The sequence below is a fragment of the Mirounga angustirostris genome, unplaced genomic scaffold (genome assembly GCF_029215605.1).
Source record: "Mirounga angustirostris isolate CCGP_5_RB_7025 unplaced genomic scaffold, mMirAng1.0.hap1 SCAF_5, whole genome shotgun sequence".
NCBI classification, from domain to species: Eukaryota; Metazoa; Chordata; class Mammalia; order Carnivora; family Phocidae; genus Mirounga; species Mirounga angustirostris.
The window spans coordinates 178,387,699-178,405,686 of record NW_026991713.1 but is presented as its reverse complement, the minus strand read 5'-3'; the positions used below and the strand labels follow the sequence as shown (position 1 = coordinate 178,405,686).

The 17,988-nt window shown below is 64.3% G+C and overlaps 2 protein-coding genes across 2 annotated transcripts in view; both read right to left on the bottom strand.

Annotated features, from left to right (window-relative positions):
* The window catches only part of TTYH3 (tweety family member 3), a 30,858-nt gene that overhangs the window by 5,906 nt on the left and 6,964 nt on the right, over positions 1-17,988 (bottom strand). Inside the window, exons 2-11 of the mRNA XM_064593392.1 lie at positions 10,568-10,737; positions 10,322-10,433; positions 9,968-10,188; positions 9,575-9,670; positions 8,345-8,417; positions 7,997-8,072; positions 5,949-6,004; positions 5,228-5,320; positions 3,495-3,587; positions 2,845-2,981 (exon numbers count right to left, since the gene is read on the bottom strand). Of these exons, the coding sequence (XP_064449462.1) occupies positions 2,845-2,981; positions 3,495-3,587; positions 5,228-5,320; positions 5,949-6,004; positions 7,997-8,072; positions 8,345-8,417; positions 9,575-9,670; positions 9,968-10,188; positions 10,322-10,433; positions 10,568-10,737 (1,127 nt within the window). The remainder of the gene's footprint in view (positions 1-2,844; positions 2,982-3,494; positions 3,588-5,227; positions 5,321-5,948; positions 6,005-7,996; positions 8,073-8,344; positions 8,418-9,574; positions 9,671-9,967; positions 10,189-10,321; positions 10,434-10,567; positions 10,738-17,988) is intronic.
* Positions 4-2,838, bottom strand: LOC135364604 (uncharacterized). The gene has a single exon (XM_064593396.1). The coding sequence runs from the start codon at positions 1,682-1,684 to the stop codon at positions 809-811; it is 876 nt and encodes a 291-aa protein (XP_064449466.1). The 5' UTR covers positions 1,685-2,838; the 3' UTR covers positions 4-808.

Genomic DNA, 17,988 nt, shown 5'->3' with positions numbered 1-17,988 from the left:
CAGGGACGGACCCCCAGCACAGGTTACACCCTGGCCCATGGCAGCCACCACGAGGCCCGTGCGGGGCCAGCTCGGAGGCAGACGCACCTCGTTCCAATCCTGGCTTGGTCACGGATGGCCTATGGCACCGTGGGCAAGTCACCCTGGTTTCGTCCCCCGTGAGACGGGGATGCCAGGGACCCTGACCCTCAGCCTTGTACACAGGGATGCTGTCTGCCTTCAGGGGAAGGGGGCATGGCCCCTCCTCGGGGGAGCAGAGAGGGCTGGGGGCCTGGAAATGGAGGTGCCCTCTTCCAGCCCTGCAGGTCCCAGCCTGCACCTTTGGGTGGCCTGAGCCCACAGGGACTGTCCGTCCCAGGAGGCCTGAGCCCAGTCCTCCTGCTCTGCTGCGCTCTGGCTTTCTGTCCGCTCCGTTCAGGCTGCCACAGGGCGAGGCAAGGGAGCCAGGGGCCAGGCTTCGGGCACGCTCAAGGCTCATCATGTCCTGCCTATTTCCAGATCAGACCTAGGGCCAGGCTGCCCGGTGGTAATGGCACAGGCCTGCCAGGCCTGGGCTCACGTCCCACCTCCCGACCACCAGCTGGGGGACCTGGAGCAGAGGGCCTCCCTCTGGGCCCCTTGCAGTGAGACAAGCAGGACAGGGGTAGCAACTGGCTGAGCGTCAATTACCAGCCAAACCCACGGCTAAGCCCTTACACGGAATGGTTCACCTAGTGCCTACCCGACCCCAAGAGGGGTGTGCTCTTCCAACCCCCATTTCACAGTTAGGGAAATGGAGGCCCAGAGTGATTAAGTGACTTGCCCATGGTCACCCAATAAGCAAAAATCTGAAGTCCAAGCCACACGGTTCCAGGTCTATCCTCTTAGCCATTTCCCTATAGCTGCCATCTTTATTACCACTGCCACCATCACCATCATCATGACCATCAACACCATCATCACCATCATTGTGACCACCACCGTTACTACCATCACCACCACCATCACCATCATCACCATCACCACCACCATCACCACCATCACCAACATCATGACCTCCCCCACCATCACCACCATCACCATCACCATCATCACCGTCATCATGACCATCAACACCATCATCACCATCATTGTGACCATCACCATTACTACCATCACCACCATCATCACCACCATCATCATCATCACCACCATCATCACCGCCACCATCATCACCATCACCACCATCACCATCATCATCACCATCACCACCATCACCGCCACCATCATCACCATCATCACCACCATCACCATCATCATCATCACCACCATCACCACCACCATCATCACCACCACCATCACCATCACCATCATCATCACCATCACCATCATCACCATCATCATCCCCCCCTGCTGCACCCTCTGCCCCCATCATCACCATCATCATCATCACCATCACAACCACCACCATCACCACCATCACCAACATCATGACCTCCCCCACCATCACCATCACCATCATCATCACCATCATCACCATCACCGTCATCATGACCATCAACACCATCATCACCATCATTGTGACCATCACCGTTACTACCATCACCACCATCATCACCACCACCATCACCATCACCACCATCACCACCACCATCATCACCATCACCGTCATCATGACCATCAACACCATCATCACCATCATTGTGACCATCACCGTTACTACCATCACCTCATCACCATCATCATCATCACCACCATCATCACCGCCACCATCATCATCATCACCACCATCACCACCATCACCACCACCATCACCACCACCATCACCATCATCACCATCACCATCATCACCATCATCATCATCCCCCCTGCTGCACCCTCTGCCCCCATCATCACCATCATCATCATCACCATCACAGCCACCATCATCACCACCATCACCATCACCATTATCACCCCATCACCATCACGACCATCACCATCACCATCACCACCATCACCATCATCACCACCACCATCACCATCACCATCATCACCATCATCATCATCCCCCCTGCTGCACCCTCTGCCCCCATCATCATCACCACCATCATCACCACCATCATCATCCCCATCATCATCACCACTGGCAGCATCACCACAGAAAACAACAGAGCAGAAATCCAGACAGAGGGAAGAGATCAGAGCTGAGCTACCTGTCATCTGATCTGGGCCACCAAGGTGCAGCCACAGCCCAATGGGAGGGGAGGTGGTGAGTCTGGGAGATGAAGTGTAAGGGCCCAAGCAAGGGAAGGGGCTTGGCTTCTAAATACACCACTCAACCCAGTACTGATCAGGGAGACTGAGGAAGGAGCTGCCAGGACCCCCACTTCAAAGATAAGGACCTAACTGCCCCTTGGGAAGTAGCTGCCATCCCGGTCACCCAGCTGAATGGGCCATGGAGGCCACAGCCATCTGGGGCCCTCCCTCCCTGCAGAAGCTCCCAGTCCCCACAACTGGACAGCTGCTCTTTCCACGCACAAGCCCTGCACATGCACGCCGAGGGGCAAGGGGACGGAGGAGACATCCCGAGGCCAGCCAGAGGTGTGGAAGGGCGCGGTGCATGGAGCTGGTGCGGGTGGGCAGGAGACCTGGCTCCACCCCCCTGCTCTGGCCTCACATGTCACCTGGGCTGGGAGCTCCTGTAGACTTGTTTCCCATCTATGAAATGGGGCTGCTCACCGCGGACTCACCAGCCTCCAAGCACTGCAGAGGCTTACAGAGAGTGTCAGGAGGTCAGGAGGCATTTGCTCCTGTCTCTGGGGACGAGGATACGGGTGTCCAGAAGGCATGTCCCTAAAACATCCTGCCTGCGGTGTGGCCTGGGGTGAGCTCTGAGCCCCTCACCTTTTCTGCTGCCAGGTGTGGGGGACGCTGCAGACGATGGAGCTGAACATGAGAGCCGTGACGAAGGAGAAGAGAGCCAGGTAGATGAGGCCCTCAACGCCATCGTAACAGAAGCCCGTCAGGGCCTGCACGTAGTCCTGAGGCCACACAGCACAGGGACAGCACGGGGCAGCATGGCCCACAGAGACCAGGAGAGAGACAGGGAAGGCAGGGTGAGACAGGACATGCCAGGGCCTCAGCCCAGCCCACTGCTAGTGGCCTGACCACCCCGGCGCCAGACTGGGCTTCGGGCCAGCCACCCATGGGTGATCTCCCATCTCCAGGTCCCCACCCCCACAGCTGCACCCTCTGCCCCCCAGCTGCACCCTCTGCCCTCCAGCCCCCCAGCTGTACCCTCTGCCCCCACAGCTGCACCCTCTGCCCCCCAGCCCCCCGCTGCACCCTCTGCCCCCATCCCCCCTGCTGCACCCTCTGCCCCCATCCCCCCTGCTGCACCCTCTGCCCTCATCCCCCCAGCTGCTCCCTCTGCCCCCATCCCCCCTGCTGCACCCTCTGCCCCAGCCCCGCAGCTGCTCCCTTCTGTTCCCAACTCCCCCAGCTGCACCCTGCTCCCCAGCTGCCGTGCCCTGGCTCCAGAGTCTGGTTCCCACCAGATGCAGGCTGCGGCAGTCCACCAGGGCGGTGAGATGCTGCAGGTTCACCTCTGTGCCGTTCAGCACCTCCTGGACACGCAGCAAGGGGTCCTGGGGGTGGGGGGGACATAGCACACAAGGTCAGTACCACAGTCGGGGGGCGGGCCCAAGGCAGGCATAGGTCCTCTGGGAGCCTTCTGGGTACCCATCCACCCACACTCCACCATCAAGACCACCCTTGACCCTGTGGTCTTGGCACAGACCCTGAGGACCCTGGGCTTCTAGAAATGATGGCCAGAGTCTGTGTCCTGGCCTCGGAGGGACTCTTGAGGACAGGAGTATACAGGGGAAAGTGGGACCCACGAATGCCTGTCAAAACAGGAGAGACAGCAAATACCCACGTAGCTCCTGACGGGGGCCTGGTCCTCTTAAAAATCTTACTTTAAAGAACAGTTAAAGGGAAAATTTTCATGGTATTTTAAGTGACAAAACGTTATCCAAATGCTCTGTATAGAGCAAGCCCGGTCCTGTAGTGTGTGGGTGTGCGCGCACGGGGACCTCTCCCCACATCCTGTCCCCGGAAAGATGACCTCACAGAAACTCTTCGGGGTTGATGGGGCTGCCTCTAGACCAGCCGCTGGACCCAACACTGCGTTACGTGGTGCATGTTCGAAGAGCGCCCTGTGATTCTGAAGTGGATCCCAGGATAACATAACTCACCAACAGGGGCTGAATTGTGTCCCCCCCCAAATTCATATGTTGCATTCCTAACCCTAAATACCTCAGAACGGGGCTGTATTTGTTGGCGGGGGCTTTCAGGAGGTAATTAAGGCAAGAAGAGGTCACGAGGCAGGGGGCCCATCCCACGGGACTGGCGTCCTATAAGAGGAAGGGGTCGGGGCCACAGACAGGCCCAAGGGGACGACCACACGAGGACACGGGGAGAACACATGGGGAGATCTACATGCCACGGACAGAGGCCTCAGGACATGCCAGCCCAGCCCACGCCTGGCCTCGATCACGGTGACTTCCAGCCTCTGGCGCGTGAGGGAGTGAGTCCCTGCTGTCTAAGTGCCCCCAGTGTGCGGAGCTCCGCTGTGGCGGCCCCGGTTACCTCCCCACTCACTCGCAAAATACCCAGAGGAGCTCTGGCCCAAACAGAAATAATAATAGGAAGTAACTTTAATATGTGTGTTTACGTGTCCATCTTTTTTTTAACTCAAATTTTGTGAACAGCTTGTTACAGAAGGTCCAGCTGGTCACGAGAGGAGCCTGAGCCCAGCCGTGCGCATGGACGGCCCCCCGCGCTCTGCGGAGGTGCGCGCACGGGCAGGGCCCCCGCAGGCTGACCCCCCTCCCCCAGGACGCTGGGCTTCGTCAGGAGCAAGGTAACAGATGTGTGGACGGAATGCTCAGGCCCCAGAACACCGCAGGGGAAAAGCCGCCGCCCCCCCAGTTCCTGGAACACCCCCAAGGGTGGGGGGCAGACCTTACTTTGTTACTACATCTGTCCTCATCTTCCCTTTTTATTTTTTTAATTTGAAGAGTTTGTATTACTTTTAAAATAAAGAGCAGAATTATTTTTAGAAACCTACCCCAAGCCCCCAGGGCAATGAAGGGCTAACGGAGGGGAGGAGAAGCCTCTCCGTAAAGGGTGGGAGAGAGGGGTGGACCCCCGGCAGGGTCCCGCCAGGAGGCCGCCTGAGCTGGGGGCGCCGGGGCGGGCGTTGCTCACCGTGTGGCCCACTCACCTTGGTGGCCGGGGACTCCCGGGGGACCGTCTTCAGCAGCTCAGCCACCACGTCCTGCATCTCCACCAGCGCCTTGTGGCTGCCAGACAGCTTCTGCTCCACAGAGAGGCTGGCTGATTCCAGCCGGGGCAGCCCCCTCCCCCAGCCCCACGCACACCCAGCTCGGGCGGGCCCGGGGCCCTGGGGGCGCCCTCGGGGAAGCTGCTCCCTGGTCCCCGCGAGGCTGCCCACACGCGCAGAGGTAAGACAGATTCCGAAAGCACGATGACTTCAAAGGGGTAGTTCTCCAGGACCCCTGAGGGCCGTGCAATCGTGTGCAGTGACAGGCAGTGGGCCAAAGCGTTTCCCTCCAAACCCTACCATGACACGTGCCCAGTTATTCCACAGCGGGCCCCGGACCCCTCCCGTGGTGAGGCATCCCTGGGCCCCTCCACGCCTGCCAGACGGCTGGCTCTGCCCTGCAGGATGGCCACAGGCAACCCAAGAACTGAAAGGAATCCCAGGTATTTGGGCGGCATTAAGCAGTCCACCCCGAAAGACTCGCACCGAGGGCACCAGGGCGCTAACCCCAGAGGCAGTTGGTGATGTCAACATGGCATTCATCCAGCTGCCCCCCAACAGCTCCTCGGGTCCTAGGGTGTAATGACGTCTGAGAGGGGCCGAGGGGCTGCAGACATCGGGGCTGCAGCCTCCCAGGGGCAGGAGGAGCCCGAGCACTCACCTGCTGGAAGGGGTTGGCGGCACGGGGCGAGCAGGCCAGGTAGTACTGCAGGATGTCTGCAGAGAGAGGTCCCGGTAGCTGCGGGAGGTCTGCCGCGTGCATGTGTGAGCACGCATGTGTGTGCTTACGTGCATCCGCGTGCGCGTGTGTGTGTGCATGTGTCTGTATGTTGTACCTGTGTGTGCTCAAGCACGTGTGCGAAGACATGTGGCCTGCAGGGAGCCCAGGGCCAGGGCCCAGACCCTTTTGCTCCAAGCAGGGTCCTTGCAGCATGCAGACCGCCTCTTGGGGCGCAGCCCTGTTCCTCCCTTCCCCCGGGGCAGCAGACGGGGCACGGGGGTGGGCAAGGAGTCAGAAGAGCCGCAGGGATGCATCTGCTCCTGGCTCGCTGGGGCAGGATAACAGTTCTTAGGCTGGAGCAGCACCCCCCGAAGGAGGGGACACGGCCTGGGTGTGGCAGCTGGGGGGGCCCAGGACTCAGGTGGCCTGCCTGTCTACTCCCCATAAACACGTATGTCGATTTGGCGTCCAACATTCAAAGATGGGGGTTCATTACAATTCTGATTCTGAAAACCCCAAGAGACCCGAGCCTGGCTGGAGCTGAGGGGGAGCTCAGACCCTGTCTGCCTGGCCCCAGGTCCACGAGGCCCTCCGGCCCGCAGGCCCACTCGGCAGGGTCAGGGCCCCTAACCTGAAGCAGCGATACCGGCTTTGGAGTCCCAGGCCTCCCTTCTGGGGGCCCCCGAGGCCCGGGGCAAGAGCTGGTACACCCGTCGGGCCTGCGCTTCCACCCAGCTTACGGGAAACCCAGTTCCCTTTGGCCACTTGTAAGTGGGGCCCGCACGCCGGCCTTGGCACTGCCTGGCCCTGGGAGGGGTGGCCTGTGGCTCGCAGGCAGGGGCTCACGCTCCCTTGAGGCTGGGGCCTGCTCGCGCTTGCTAAGGACCCAAGAGTCCTGAGCAGTGAGGACCTGGGGAGGCCGGGGGGCAGACAACCCTCCCTCCTGGGGGCTCCTCGGGCTTCGGTGGAACCTGTTCCTTCAACCAGAGAAGCTAAAAACCAGCCCACATGCTCACCCCTGTGGCTTTCTCAGGCAAAGAGGGAAGACGGTCCCGTGAGGCCAGCATCTTAAGGCCACTTACAACAGCCCCCTACCCCACTCTCAAGGAACCCGCAGCACTCGCAGCAGGGCAAACCCACCAGCTTGGCTGCACCCGAGCCCAAGTCCCACATGCATCTGCCTCCTGCGACGGCCAACGTGCACCACACCGCGGGCTCCCAACCCCAGACCTGCTCCCCCCCACCCCACCTCGGTCCAGGGCTCCTGAGACCACAGCGGCTCAGGCAGAGAGCAGAGTCCTCGGTTCCTCCCTCCCTACACCCTGCTTCTCCAGGAGCCCCGTCCTGCTGCCTCGCAGCGCGTCCCATCCACCTCTCACCCCGCTGGCTCAAGGCACTCCATCTCCTGCCTGGAGGGACGCCTCCCTGCCTTCCTGCTTGACCTCCTTGTCACTCCAACAGCTTTGAAAAGGCTACCCAATCGTGGACCATGTCTCTTCAGGGCTTCCAACCCTCCAACGGATCCCCCAGAATTAAGCCCAAATTCCTGCCCTCAACCTGCCCTGCTGGCCTCCCCACCCTCTCCTCTCCCAACTAGTCTATTTTCTGCCTCACAAACATAGCAAGTTTGTCTCTGCCTCAGGACCTTTGCACAAGACACACAGCTTTCTCTGGTTCAATTTTAATGCCACCTCCTCAGCAGGCCACTGTCTGCTCTGAAGCAGTCTGTCACCACTTGCCCACCCCCCCGTCACCTGCCTCCACCCTCACCCCACCCCCATCACGGGCCTCACACAGCACCTCTCCTCATTCTCAGCACCCCCCATTCACAGAAGGTGTTCCTATTCACTCACTAGCTTCCTGATCTGCGTGGGTCCTGCCTCCCCCAGACTGAGGGCCCACGAGGGAGGGGATGCCTTGGCCTCGCTCAGTTGGGTCTCCCTAGCCTGGCCACGGGGGTGCCGGCTCAGACACAGCTGCAGACTCACCCCCACTCAGCACCGAGTGCTCCTCCACCATCCTGGTCACGTAAGTGTCGGGGTCCACACAGAAATCACTGGAGCCCTGGGGGGAGGTGCAGGCAAGGAAGAGGGGGTGACCAAGCTAGGTCCCCCATCCCTCAGCCCTCGTGGATAGAGCCTGAGCCCCAGGTCTGCTCTCGGCTCCGGGAGATAAAGTATGAATGTGGGGAGGCACTGACTTGCTGTGTGCCCACGGAGAGATCCCCACTCCTCATGGAACCTCGGTGGCCCAGGGGAGAGGCGTGTGACAACCCCTCCCCCCTCCCCGTGCCTCAGCCCAACAGACCGGGATCACACATCCTCTGCACCACTCACCACAGACACGCCCAGCTCCAAGCCCAGTGCGCCCCAGCTGACGACCAGGGCCAGGACCCCCAGTAGGCAGACCCTTGGGGCAAAAGAAAGCCAATCAGCACCCCCAAAGGCTGGGGTGGCTGCAGGCCAGAGGGCCAGGGCCCCGGGGAACATCTGGAGTGTGCCCACAAAGGGCTGTGACTCCTCCTTAGCTAGACCCACCCGAAGGCCGGGCATGGACAGACCTCCCTCCCAGCTGGAGCGGGCCGGGGTGCAACTCATAGTAGGGCCGGTGGGGGGGGTGCTGGTCTTCCTGCTCCCCCCTCCCCCTTGCAGACAACGGGTCTTGGCCTTTGCCTGGCTCTCCACAGTGTGGCCAGAGGGACCTGTCAGCCTGGGCCAGACCCCGCAGGGCCCAAACCCTCCAGGGCGCTGTCTCGGACCACCCGGCAGGGTTCTGGCTGGCCCCTGCCTCACCTGAAGCCTGACCTCACTTGCCTCCCCGTTCCCTGCAGTCCAGCCACCCCAGCCTCCCTGCTGCTCCTCACACTCCCCACTGCGGCCATGTGCTGGCGGTCAGATGTCCCTGGGTCCCTCGGGTCTCTGCTCCAGTCTCCCCTCCCCGCCAGGCCTCCTGGTGGGGCATGCGCACTGCAGACTGCCCTGCCCACCCCCTGCTCTCCCTTTCCCCGCAGCACTGTCACCCACAGCATCTGGTCCGCGTGGGGGCAGGATACAGCTGTTCAACTGTCCCCGAGGCGGGGGAAGGAGGACATCTCACCACTACCCTACAGAAGAGCTATCCCCGTCTTCATCTTTGAGATTAGGAGATGAAGTATCATGTCTGGGCCACCCACCCAAGGTGGCCGGCTGAGTGAGCGGCACAGTGGGGGTCTGAGCCCAGACTGCCTCCAGGCCAAGGACAGAGCCTCCAGCTTGACCTTCTGGTGTCCCCACGACTAGCTGACCCGCACAGGTCCTTAGGTGTCCCTGGGTTACAGTGTGTGGACTCGAGGGGGAGGAGCCCAGCAGGAACCAAGGACCGCCAGGGCAGATGAGCACACCTCTGCGGGCACAGGCCAAGGGTGCAGGAGGGCCAGAGTGGGGCCCCACCATGGGGAGCCCACCCTTGGGCAGACCAGTGTCTAGACGCACAGATGGGGGAGGGAGAGCAGGGCTGATTCAGAAGATCAGGTGCTGTGGGTGCCCCCCCTGCCGTCCCCCCCTTGTCCCTCAGGCCCACAGACTCACCCAACCAGAATGCCCTTGGAGCTACGGATGAGGCCGACCAGCACCAGCAGGCAGATGGCCACGTCAAGGAGCAGCAGGCCCAGGTAGCCCAGCCACCTGTGGGCACACAGAGGGTGTGAGTGGCCCCCAGGATGGGAGCGGTGCTCAGGCAGGGCCCAGCGGACCCGAGGGACACAGCCTGGGGCCCAGAGGCACATCCAGGGGCAGTTCTGGAATATGAGGACTACAGGGGCTGGCATCAGCCTTCTTGTAAAAGGGGTCCTGGGAACTCGGCCCCTCCCACCCCTAAAACCTCAGCCCCCCCAGGCCCTGCGGCCTGAGCCCATGGAGAACGGCCCCTAACACGGGCACTAGGGGCCAGGTGGGGCGGGCAGAAAAGAGGGCCAGCCGCACCTGTACCAATCATAGAGGTCCACCTGCTCCGCCAGCACCTCGAGCGACACGGCGGGGTTCCTCCAGAACGGGATGGCAGCTGTGTAGCCCAGCAGCGTCTGGAGAAGGCCCTGCAGCCGCTGGACCGCGCGCAGGGGCTCTGGCCGCGCGGCCAGCTGCCGCTCCAGGCTCTGCAGGCTGGGCTCCGCCGAGCGGTTCAGAGCGGCCGCCGTGTCCCACACCTGCGCCGGGCCGGCGGCCGGTGAGCCCGGGCACAGACCCGCTCCCAGCACATGCCCACCCCTCGGGCACACACGCAGACACTGGGTTTAGGAGCAGGGACAGAGCCCCCCTCCCCATCGGACGGCCACTCACGCGGTCCTGGACCCCGGCCACTGTGCGGTTGGCGTGGCGGAGCGAGTAGGTGGCCCGATGGATGCCGTCACTGGTCTCCCCGTTGCCATAGAAGCCCACGGCGATGCCGGCGCTGGCACGGGGCGGGGGGCGGGCGGGCGGCATGTGAGGGCGCGGTCGGGCCCCTCGGCGGCCCGCCAGGAGCCCCGGCTGGCCCCGCCCCCGCCCGCCTGGCCCCGCCCCCGCCCGGCCCCGCCCCGCGCTCACCTGCAGACCAGCGTGGCGATGATGACGCACCAGGCGGTGCAGCAGCAGTCGGCGTCCAGGTGCTCCTCGCTCTTGCGCCGCCGGCAGCACAGCCAGAAGGAGTAGAAGAGCAGGAAGAGGAGGTCCAGGGCGAGGCAGGCCAGCGCGGCGGCCCCCAGCAGCAGCAGCGCCTGCGGGCGGCGGGGAGGCGGCGCTGGAGGTGCGGGCGCGCGCCCGGCCCCGCGGCCCCGCACGCCCCGCGCCGGCGCGCTCCCGCCGGACCGCCCTCCAGCTCTGCGCACGCTTGGGTGCTCGCCTGCGATCCCCGGACTCCGTCCTTACCCCTGCACTAGCCGCCAGGACCGCGCCCAGGCCACACTCGGAGGGGCCGGGTGGGCAGGGCCAGCACAGCTGCTGACGGCCACGTGGCCGAGGAAGACCCCTAACCTCCAGGAGCCTGTTTTCTCTTTTGTGAAAAGGGGGCCGCGCTCTCCCAGAAGAGGCTGGTGGAGAGTCTCAGGGAAGCCACCCTGCCGTCGGGCCAGGCACACCGCAGCGCCCTCCCCCTCAGCGGGGACCCTGCTCCGGACCTGGCTGCCTCTGCGAGGCCCCGGGCCCTGGGCAGCCAGAAGGGCCCCGAATTCTCCAGCCACATCCCGGGAGTCACCAGGGTGGAGGAAGTGCCCGCTGCAGCCCCCTCCTGGCACCGAGGTCGGCACCCCTCACGGGAAGTGGTTGACTTGATCCAGCAGGGACACCCACTGTGGGCTGGGCCTCCATCTGTTGGAACGTGGGGCAGCCCTGCCTCCCCTGGGCACCACGCTCTCCCTATCGCCTGGCCCAGGGCGTCGCCTCCGTTTCACTGGTAAAGAAACTGGCTTCAGAGAAGATATGGAGGAAGGACCCATGTGCCCACATCATGGCCCCTCTGGGACCTCTGCCACATCCTGTGTTGGGGTGGGGGTGGTGGCCTGACCTTGTGCCCCGCATGGGGGTGGTGGTAAGTGCCACACAGAAGGCCCAACACACAGTGGCACCCACCCCACGGGGGCCATCAGATTTGTGGTGTGGCCGCTGGGCACCCACAGCTGCCCTCCCAGGCACTGCCGCAGAGACGCCGGGCCTCAGGGGGACCTGGAAACGCCCTCCCTCCCTATGTCTGAACGCTCAGCAATGTGGCTGTCCCTGGAGTACCCTGGGGGGTGGAACGCTCACCTGCCCCGCCCCCCCCGCACCCGCAGGGCCCCCTTGGGAAGAGAGGCTCAGCCACAGAGGCCCTGGGACCGCTACCTCGCAGCCCTGGCCCCCAGCACCCGTCTCCCAGGAGATGGTTGCCAGGCAGCAGAGGCAGGATGGCACTCCCTGCCCCCCCAGGAGCCCGCTGGTCCCAGAGGTTTCCCACCAGGCCCACCATCCCTGGCCAGCCCCCCATACCTGAGGTGGAGCTCTTCTACCTCCCGCCTGACCAGGGCCTGCACCTCCAGCCATGCTTCAAAGCAACATCGGTGCCCTGGGGACTGAGGAGTCAGGCGGCACAAGGCACAGGGTGGGGGCCCCATCTTGGGGAAGACCAGGGTGGCACCATGAAGCTGCAGTCACAGGCCACGGCCATGCCCTGCGGGCTGCCCGGGGCTGCCACCTGGGGCTGGCGCCCTCCATTCCTCCTTCAGGCCGGGGGTGCAGCCGCCCCCCACCCCTGCACTGGCAGGAGGCCTGATGGGCCCTGGCCGCCCCTGCGCACGCGCTGGCGGGGGGAGGGGAGCTGGCCTTGGGCCACCTCCTCAGCCCAAGGCTCCCGGAGGCCAGGGGCGCTCATGTCACAGAGGGTAGGTGCTCCCAGGACCCAGGCCGCAAGCAGGGGTCTCCAGGCCAGAATCGGGCGTGTCGTGGGGCCAAGGGCCAGTCCGGGAGGGGGCTCGCCTTGCCGGTCCTGGCATCAGGACCGCCCTCACCCCGCCCAGCACCGGATGCCAGTAAACATTAGAGCGCTTGCAATAGCACAGTCTTGCAGGTTCCCTGGGTCCGCCTCACACACCCGGGCCGGACATTGACCCAAGGTGCCGCAGGCCCTGCCCCCCCCCCCCCCCACCTCGTCGGGCAGAGGCAAAGGGCAGAACACAACACGGCCCCTGGGGCCATGGCTCGCTCGGGACATCTGCGCTGACACGGCCAAGGCCGCCCTCCAGCCCCCAGTCACCATGTCCTGACACGGCCACCTGGTCTCCTCCCCTCCCCCTCCCCCTCAGAGGGCACACCACACCCAGACCGAGCCCCCCTTAAGGCCCTGCTGACCGCGGTGCCCATGGTTCTAACAGCCTTCCCTCGGCCCCGGCTGGAGCAGGCACACCCTGCCACCGTGCCACCGCCTCTCCTGCCCGTACCCCCTCCCACCACGGAGAACAGGGCGGGCTCGGAGCGGGTGTTGAGATCCGCGCATGGACGCACATCCTCCTGAGCTGGGGGAGCCGGGGCCAGAGGCACAGGGCCCGAGAACCCACCCAGCCCCTCACAGTGATGACAGGCCCAGTCGCTGCGTCGGGGTGTCAGGACCACACACGCCCATTTGCCAGATGGGAAAACTGAGGCAAGAGAAGCACCACCGGCCAGGCGGGTCCCTCACACCTGGAGCCAGGCGGGGCTCACCGCGCCTTTGGGAGTCAAGGCAGGTGACAGGCCCTGCAGGTCCCCGACAGATATTGCTCGCAGCCCCCGGAGCTGCCGGGCTGGGGGTGGGGGGGCGGCGCCTGCTGGACGCGAGTTGGACCACGCAAACCGAGAGAGCAGGACGGGAGCGCACCCGGACAAGTTTGTGGGTTGACCGTGGCCAGGCACCTCCCTGAGCCGGCTTGTCCTTGTCCGGAAGGTCAGGGAGGGGCGCTGCACCCCTACGGGCAGGAGTCACACCTGTACCCTTCTTGAGTCCTCTCCCACAGCTTTGATTTGGTTTGTTTTGTTGTTGTGGGTCTTCTGGGGTTTTCTTTTTTTGAAAACCACACACTTGTACTAACTTTATAATTAAAATGCAGAACCAGAAACCTGTGAGTAGCTCTTTCCAGCTGAGCGTGGGAGGCCCCCTGGTCTGAGCCCAGCTCTGCCACGTGAGCGTTCCCGTGCAGTCGGGCCCTGCTGCTCTCTGCACCCCATTTTCACCTTTGTGAGGTGATGTGAGTGTCCCCCGGCCCCCTGGGCTATCCTGCCGGAGAAGGCCCATGGCAGCCGAATTGGGCCCCTCTCAGTCTATGGCATGGTCACACAGGCCCTGCTGGTGCCCAGTCCCCCAGGAGCCACAGTGGAGGAGAGGGACACCCTGGCTGGCTGCCAGGAGGCCCAGAACTGCCTGCAGCTAGACAGAGGTACGAGGGAGGAGTGCTCCCCCCGCCCCCCCAGCCACCCTAAAACTCAGGCCCACGTGGGGCAGTCCAGCGTGCTGGGAACCAAAGCACCAAGGTTCTAATGCTGCTCAGCCTGGCTCAAAATCATGACCGTGAGTCAGTGACTTCAACCTCCATGCCTCAGTTTCCCCACCTATAGGGTGGAGACAGGAACCTCTGTCTCCTGGCCGGGGACTGTGAGGACTGCAGGAGCCAGTCCCTGCAGACACTCAGAACAGCACCTCCACGGAGGTCCCCCAGGAAAGGTCAGGGTCCCGAGGGCTGCTGCCCAGTGGGCTGCACGGGGGCAGAAAGCGGACACCTTGGCCGCTGCGGCCGGGGGGGAGGGGTCCAGGACAAGCTGAGCAGGTCCACATCTATACCCACACGTGCACTCCCGCACCCATGCGTTCCCAGACGTTCACACCCATATTCACACTCACACATGCACAAGAGCGCTCAGCCTGTGATCTCCCCAGCAGCCTGTGGCTGGAGCTCCTGGGGGTCGTGGGCAGGGAGGGGGGTCCCAAGCACCTGGGTGTTGGGCCACCTGCTGTGACTGGGAAGAGGGGAAGGCCGCCTCACACATGGCCACCTGCCCGGGGACAGAGCCACCACGGCCACAGGCTCGGAGGACACCACTCCATCCCAGCCCTGCCTCACGGCACCCAGTCAAGGAACAGGGGTTAGGGGAGGACCACTGCCCAGGGAGCCCCAGGGCCAGGCTTGACGGTGGTCATGTGTCCTCTGATCATGTGGCTCAGAGCTGGGTGCCAAGGGGGTAAGTTACTTTGCAGAGGCTTCCCTGGAGGCAATGACAGGCAGAAGCCCAGGTGCCCCTTGCCACCCCCACATCACCCCTATAACCCTGCCCACTGGGAGCCAGGTGTCCACACACCCAGGGTGCCACCTCGTCCCCTGCTGGTCTGTCTGCCCAGCTCCAGGAAGCCCCCTGACCAGGAGAGTGGGGTCTGTCTGCCCACACCTTCCCCGGGGAGTGCTGGAAAGGCCTCCTGAGCTCATCAATTTAGCAGGGGCGGTGCCCCCTCTGGCACTCTGCCCTGGCCCCCTGGCTCCCCACCCCAAGGTCTGAGCGGCTGGGAGCTTTGTCTCTGGCAGGACGGTGGGCTCCGGGGCCCGGACCACCACAGCTCCCCTCAGCCCCAGGGTAGGTGCCAGCACCCTCCCGGTTCACACAGGGGGGCTCGGCGGCGGGGGGGGACGGTGGAGGTTCAGCCCATCACAGCGAAGCTGCAGAGCCTGTCGCCAGCTGGGTGCCCGAGCCGGGCACGGGGACGCCCAGCGTGATCTCTGGCCCCGTCTCCTCTTCGGCTGGCGTCCCCGTGGCAGCCCCGCCTCCCCTGGCCAGGGGCTGGTGTCCCCTTCACTTCCCCTGGGCCCGTTCAGAAAGAGAATGGGAAATGTTTGATCAGCATCTGGGCTCTGACCAAATGGAATTTTCCGTCTGTGATGGAAGTGATGTCAGCGCTCGGTCAGGCGAGGGGAGATGCTCGGGCCCGTATCCTGACCACTGGCCACGGTGCCGGCTGCCAGCCACCTGAGGAAGCGCTAAGAGCGCGGTGGGCTCTGTGAGGGCGCCTGCAGCAGGGACCCGTGTGGCCGTCCTGCCCCTCCAGCTCATTTCTCAGCCCTGGACCACCCCACCCTCCCAAGGCCCCTGCAGCCCCTGCCAGAGCACGGCCCCCGCCTTGGCCTGGGCCCACACACTCTCCTGTGAGCCCTAAGGCCCCCCAGAGCCCCCATCCACTCTGGAAAACACCCCATGAGCCAGAGCTTGGGATCTAGAGCCTCCCCCTGGCCCAGGTCTGAGGTCTGCCGAGGGACCCAAGACCCCGGCCTCAGCAGGCGAGCAGGGGGCAAGACGGGCCCAGGGAAACAGCTGTTTTCCGCGTGAGCCTAAGCTGGTTCCCTGCACGGGGTAGGGGGGATCCCTGGCTCAGCCCCAGGCTCGCTGGCAGTCGGGGTACCGGGAGCCCCAACTAGCCCTGGGAGGAGAGGGCCCTCAGTGTGCCACAAACCTTACTAAGAGCTTTGCAGCAGGAGCCTCGGCCCCATCCATGGACGGAGGCCACGGTGTGAGGGGCTCAAGACCATGAGCCCGTCCCTTCGACGCCCCACCACTGGCCTGGACACGGCCTGTCAGTGGCCGCGCCTCTGCACGCCACCTACCCACAGCATCAGGCTCAGCTCCAGGGCAGGCCACACCAATGTGCCCGAGGCCACCAGACCCGGGTAGCCACACAGGACCCCGGCCACACACAGGAAGCCCGGCCGCAGCCACATGCAAGCCTGCACGAGAGCACACCACACGCGGACCACACGTCGGGACCCCCAGTGGACCGTCTCCCCACACACCCCCCTCCCTGGAGAGGAGCCTCTGGGCCTGAGGTCCCCCCACTGCCCATGGCATGAGAGGGGCCGGCAAGGCGCCAAAGCCCTCAGAGGTGGGTGCCCCTGCAGAAGGCCGTGGTTGGCAGGCCTGCCCCTCAGCTCGCCCCCACTCCTCCCTGCATCAGCCCTCCCTTCGAGGCAGCTCGTCCAGCAGCAAAGGGCGAAGCTCCAAAGAGAAGGCAAGTCCAAATTCCTCCAGGGGCCCGGGACCCCACTGCCCCACACCCCAACATCCTCATGTTGGTCACCCCTGCCTCACTGGAGTGGGGAGGCCCTTGGTCCGGGGCCAGCCTGAGACCAAGCACATCAGCACGTGCGGCGTCCAGATTCAGCACCAGGCCTCACATGGGGCCCCGCGGGGCGGGCGTCTCCCAGGACCCCGGCAGTGCAGGCCCCGCAATCTTGGAGGCCCCGGGAGCCGGGCAGACGACCAGGGGTGCAGAAACATGTGTCAGCAACAGCAGGGCACCATGGGAGGTAGGGCCCAGGCCCGGCAGGGGATCCAGGCTGCCCACCTGTGTCCCGAGGGGCGCTGGTGGATAGGGTGGGAGCAGACAGGTGCGGTGGGAGGGGAGCAGCATGCCCCTCCACTGCTTCCTGGGTCGGGGGGCGTCCTACCCCAGCCCCAGAATGGCCAAGGGCCTTCCTCCAGAGGAAGAGACCAGGTTAGGGTATCCAGGAGGCTGGCGGGATTCCAGACCCCAGGGCACCATCTAGGAACACACACGTGTGTCGGCTGGAGCCCTGGGGCTGGGCCGGGCCGCGGCCCTAGCTCCTCTGTCTGGGGTGCCTCGCCGGGAAGGGCTCCCAGCGCACGGGGCTGCCCGCTCTCCGAGGGCTGGCTCTCGGCCTCAGCAGCCACTGTGGCCCAGCCGCACACACGGCCTCGCTGGTCCCCGACCACCTGGGGAGGGGGCGGCACCCACCTTCCAGGCCAGGGGCCTGCGGCCAGAAGGGACACGGAGGCCCCTACACGTAGGTGACGCAGGAAGCAGGTCTGAGCCCACACAGGTCTCCTGAGGAAAGCCCCAGAAAAGGCCCGCTTCACCTCCCGGGCCAGGCTGAGTGGGTGCCGAGGGCCCTGGCCGTGCAGCGGAGCTGGGCGCCGAGCTGGCTGTTCGGCCCGCAGCCCCCCACCCCTCTAACACACTTGGCTGCAGCTCCCAGATGCCGACCAGAAATTAAAAACAGATTTTCCACTGAGCTGGGCTTGGGTTTCACGAATTCCATGACGGTGAGCTCGTGGCCATCCTGGAGAACGCACAGCCAGCGCCCGGCCAAGCAGGAGTCCAGAAGGGGCCCAGCTGTCTGTCCGAGTCCCCCCACGCTGAAGTCTGAGGCCTGGAGCACCAGGCTGCACATGGACACGCAGGGGCTGCGCCCCGATATCCCCACGGGGTACACACCACACTCGCCCTTGTCCTCTAGGAACCCCGGGGACAGAGGCGTGGCGAGGCCGGACCTGGGCAGAAGGCCCCGAGGAAGCTCTGGCGGGTCATGCCCCAACCCAGCCCCCGCCCACTGCCCTCCGGATGCCCACGCCACACGGGCTCACAGAGCGAACAGTCACACGAGAGCATGGCACAGGGGCTGCCCTCCCCACGGCGAGGGTGTCTATCTGGGGCCTGGTGCTCTAACACATTTCCCAGCGTGACACCC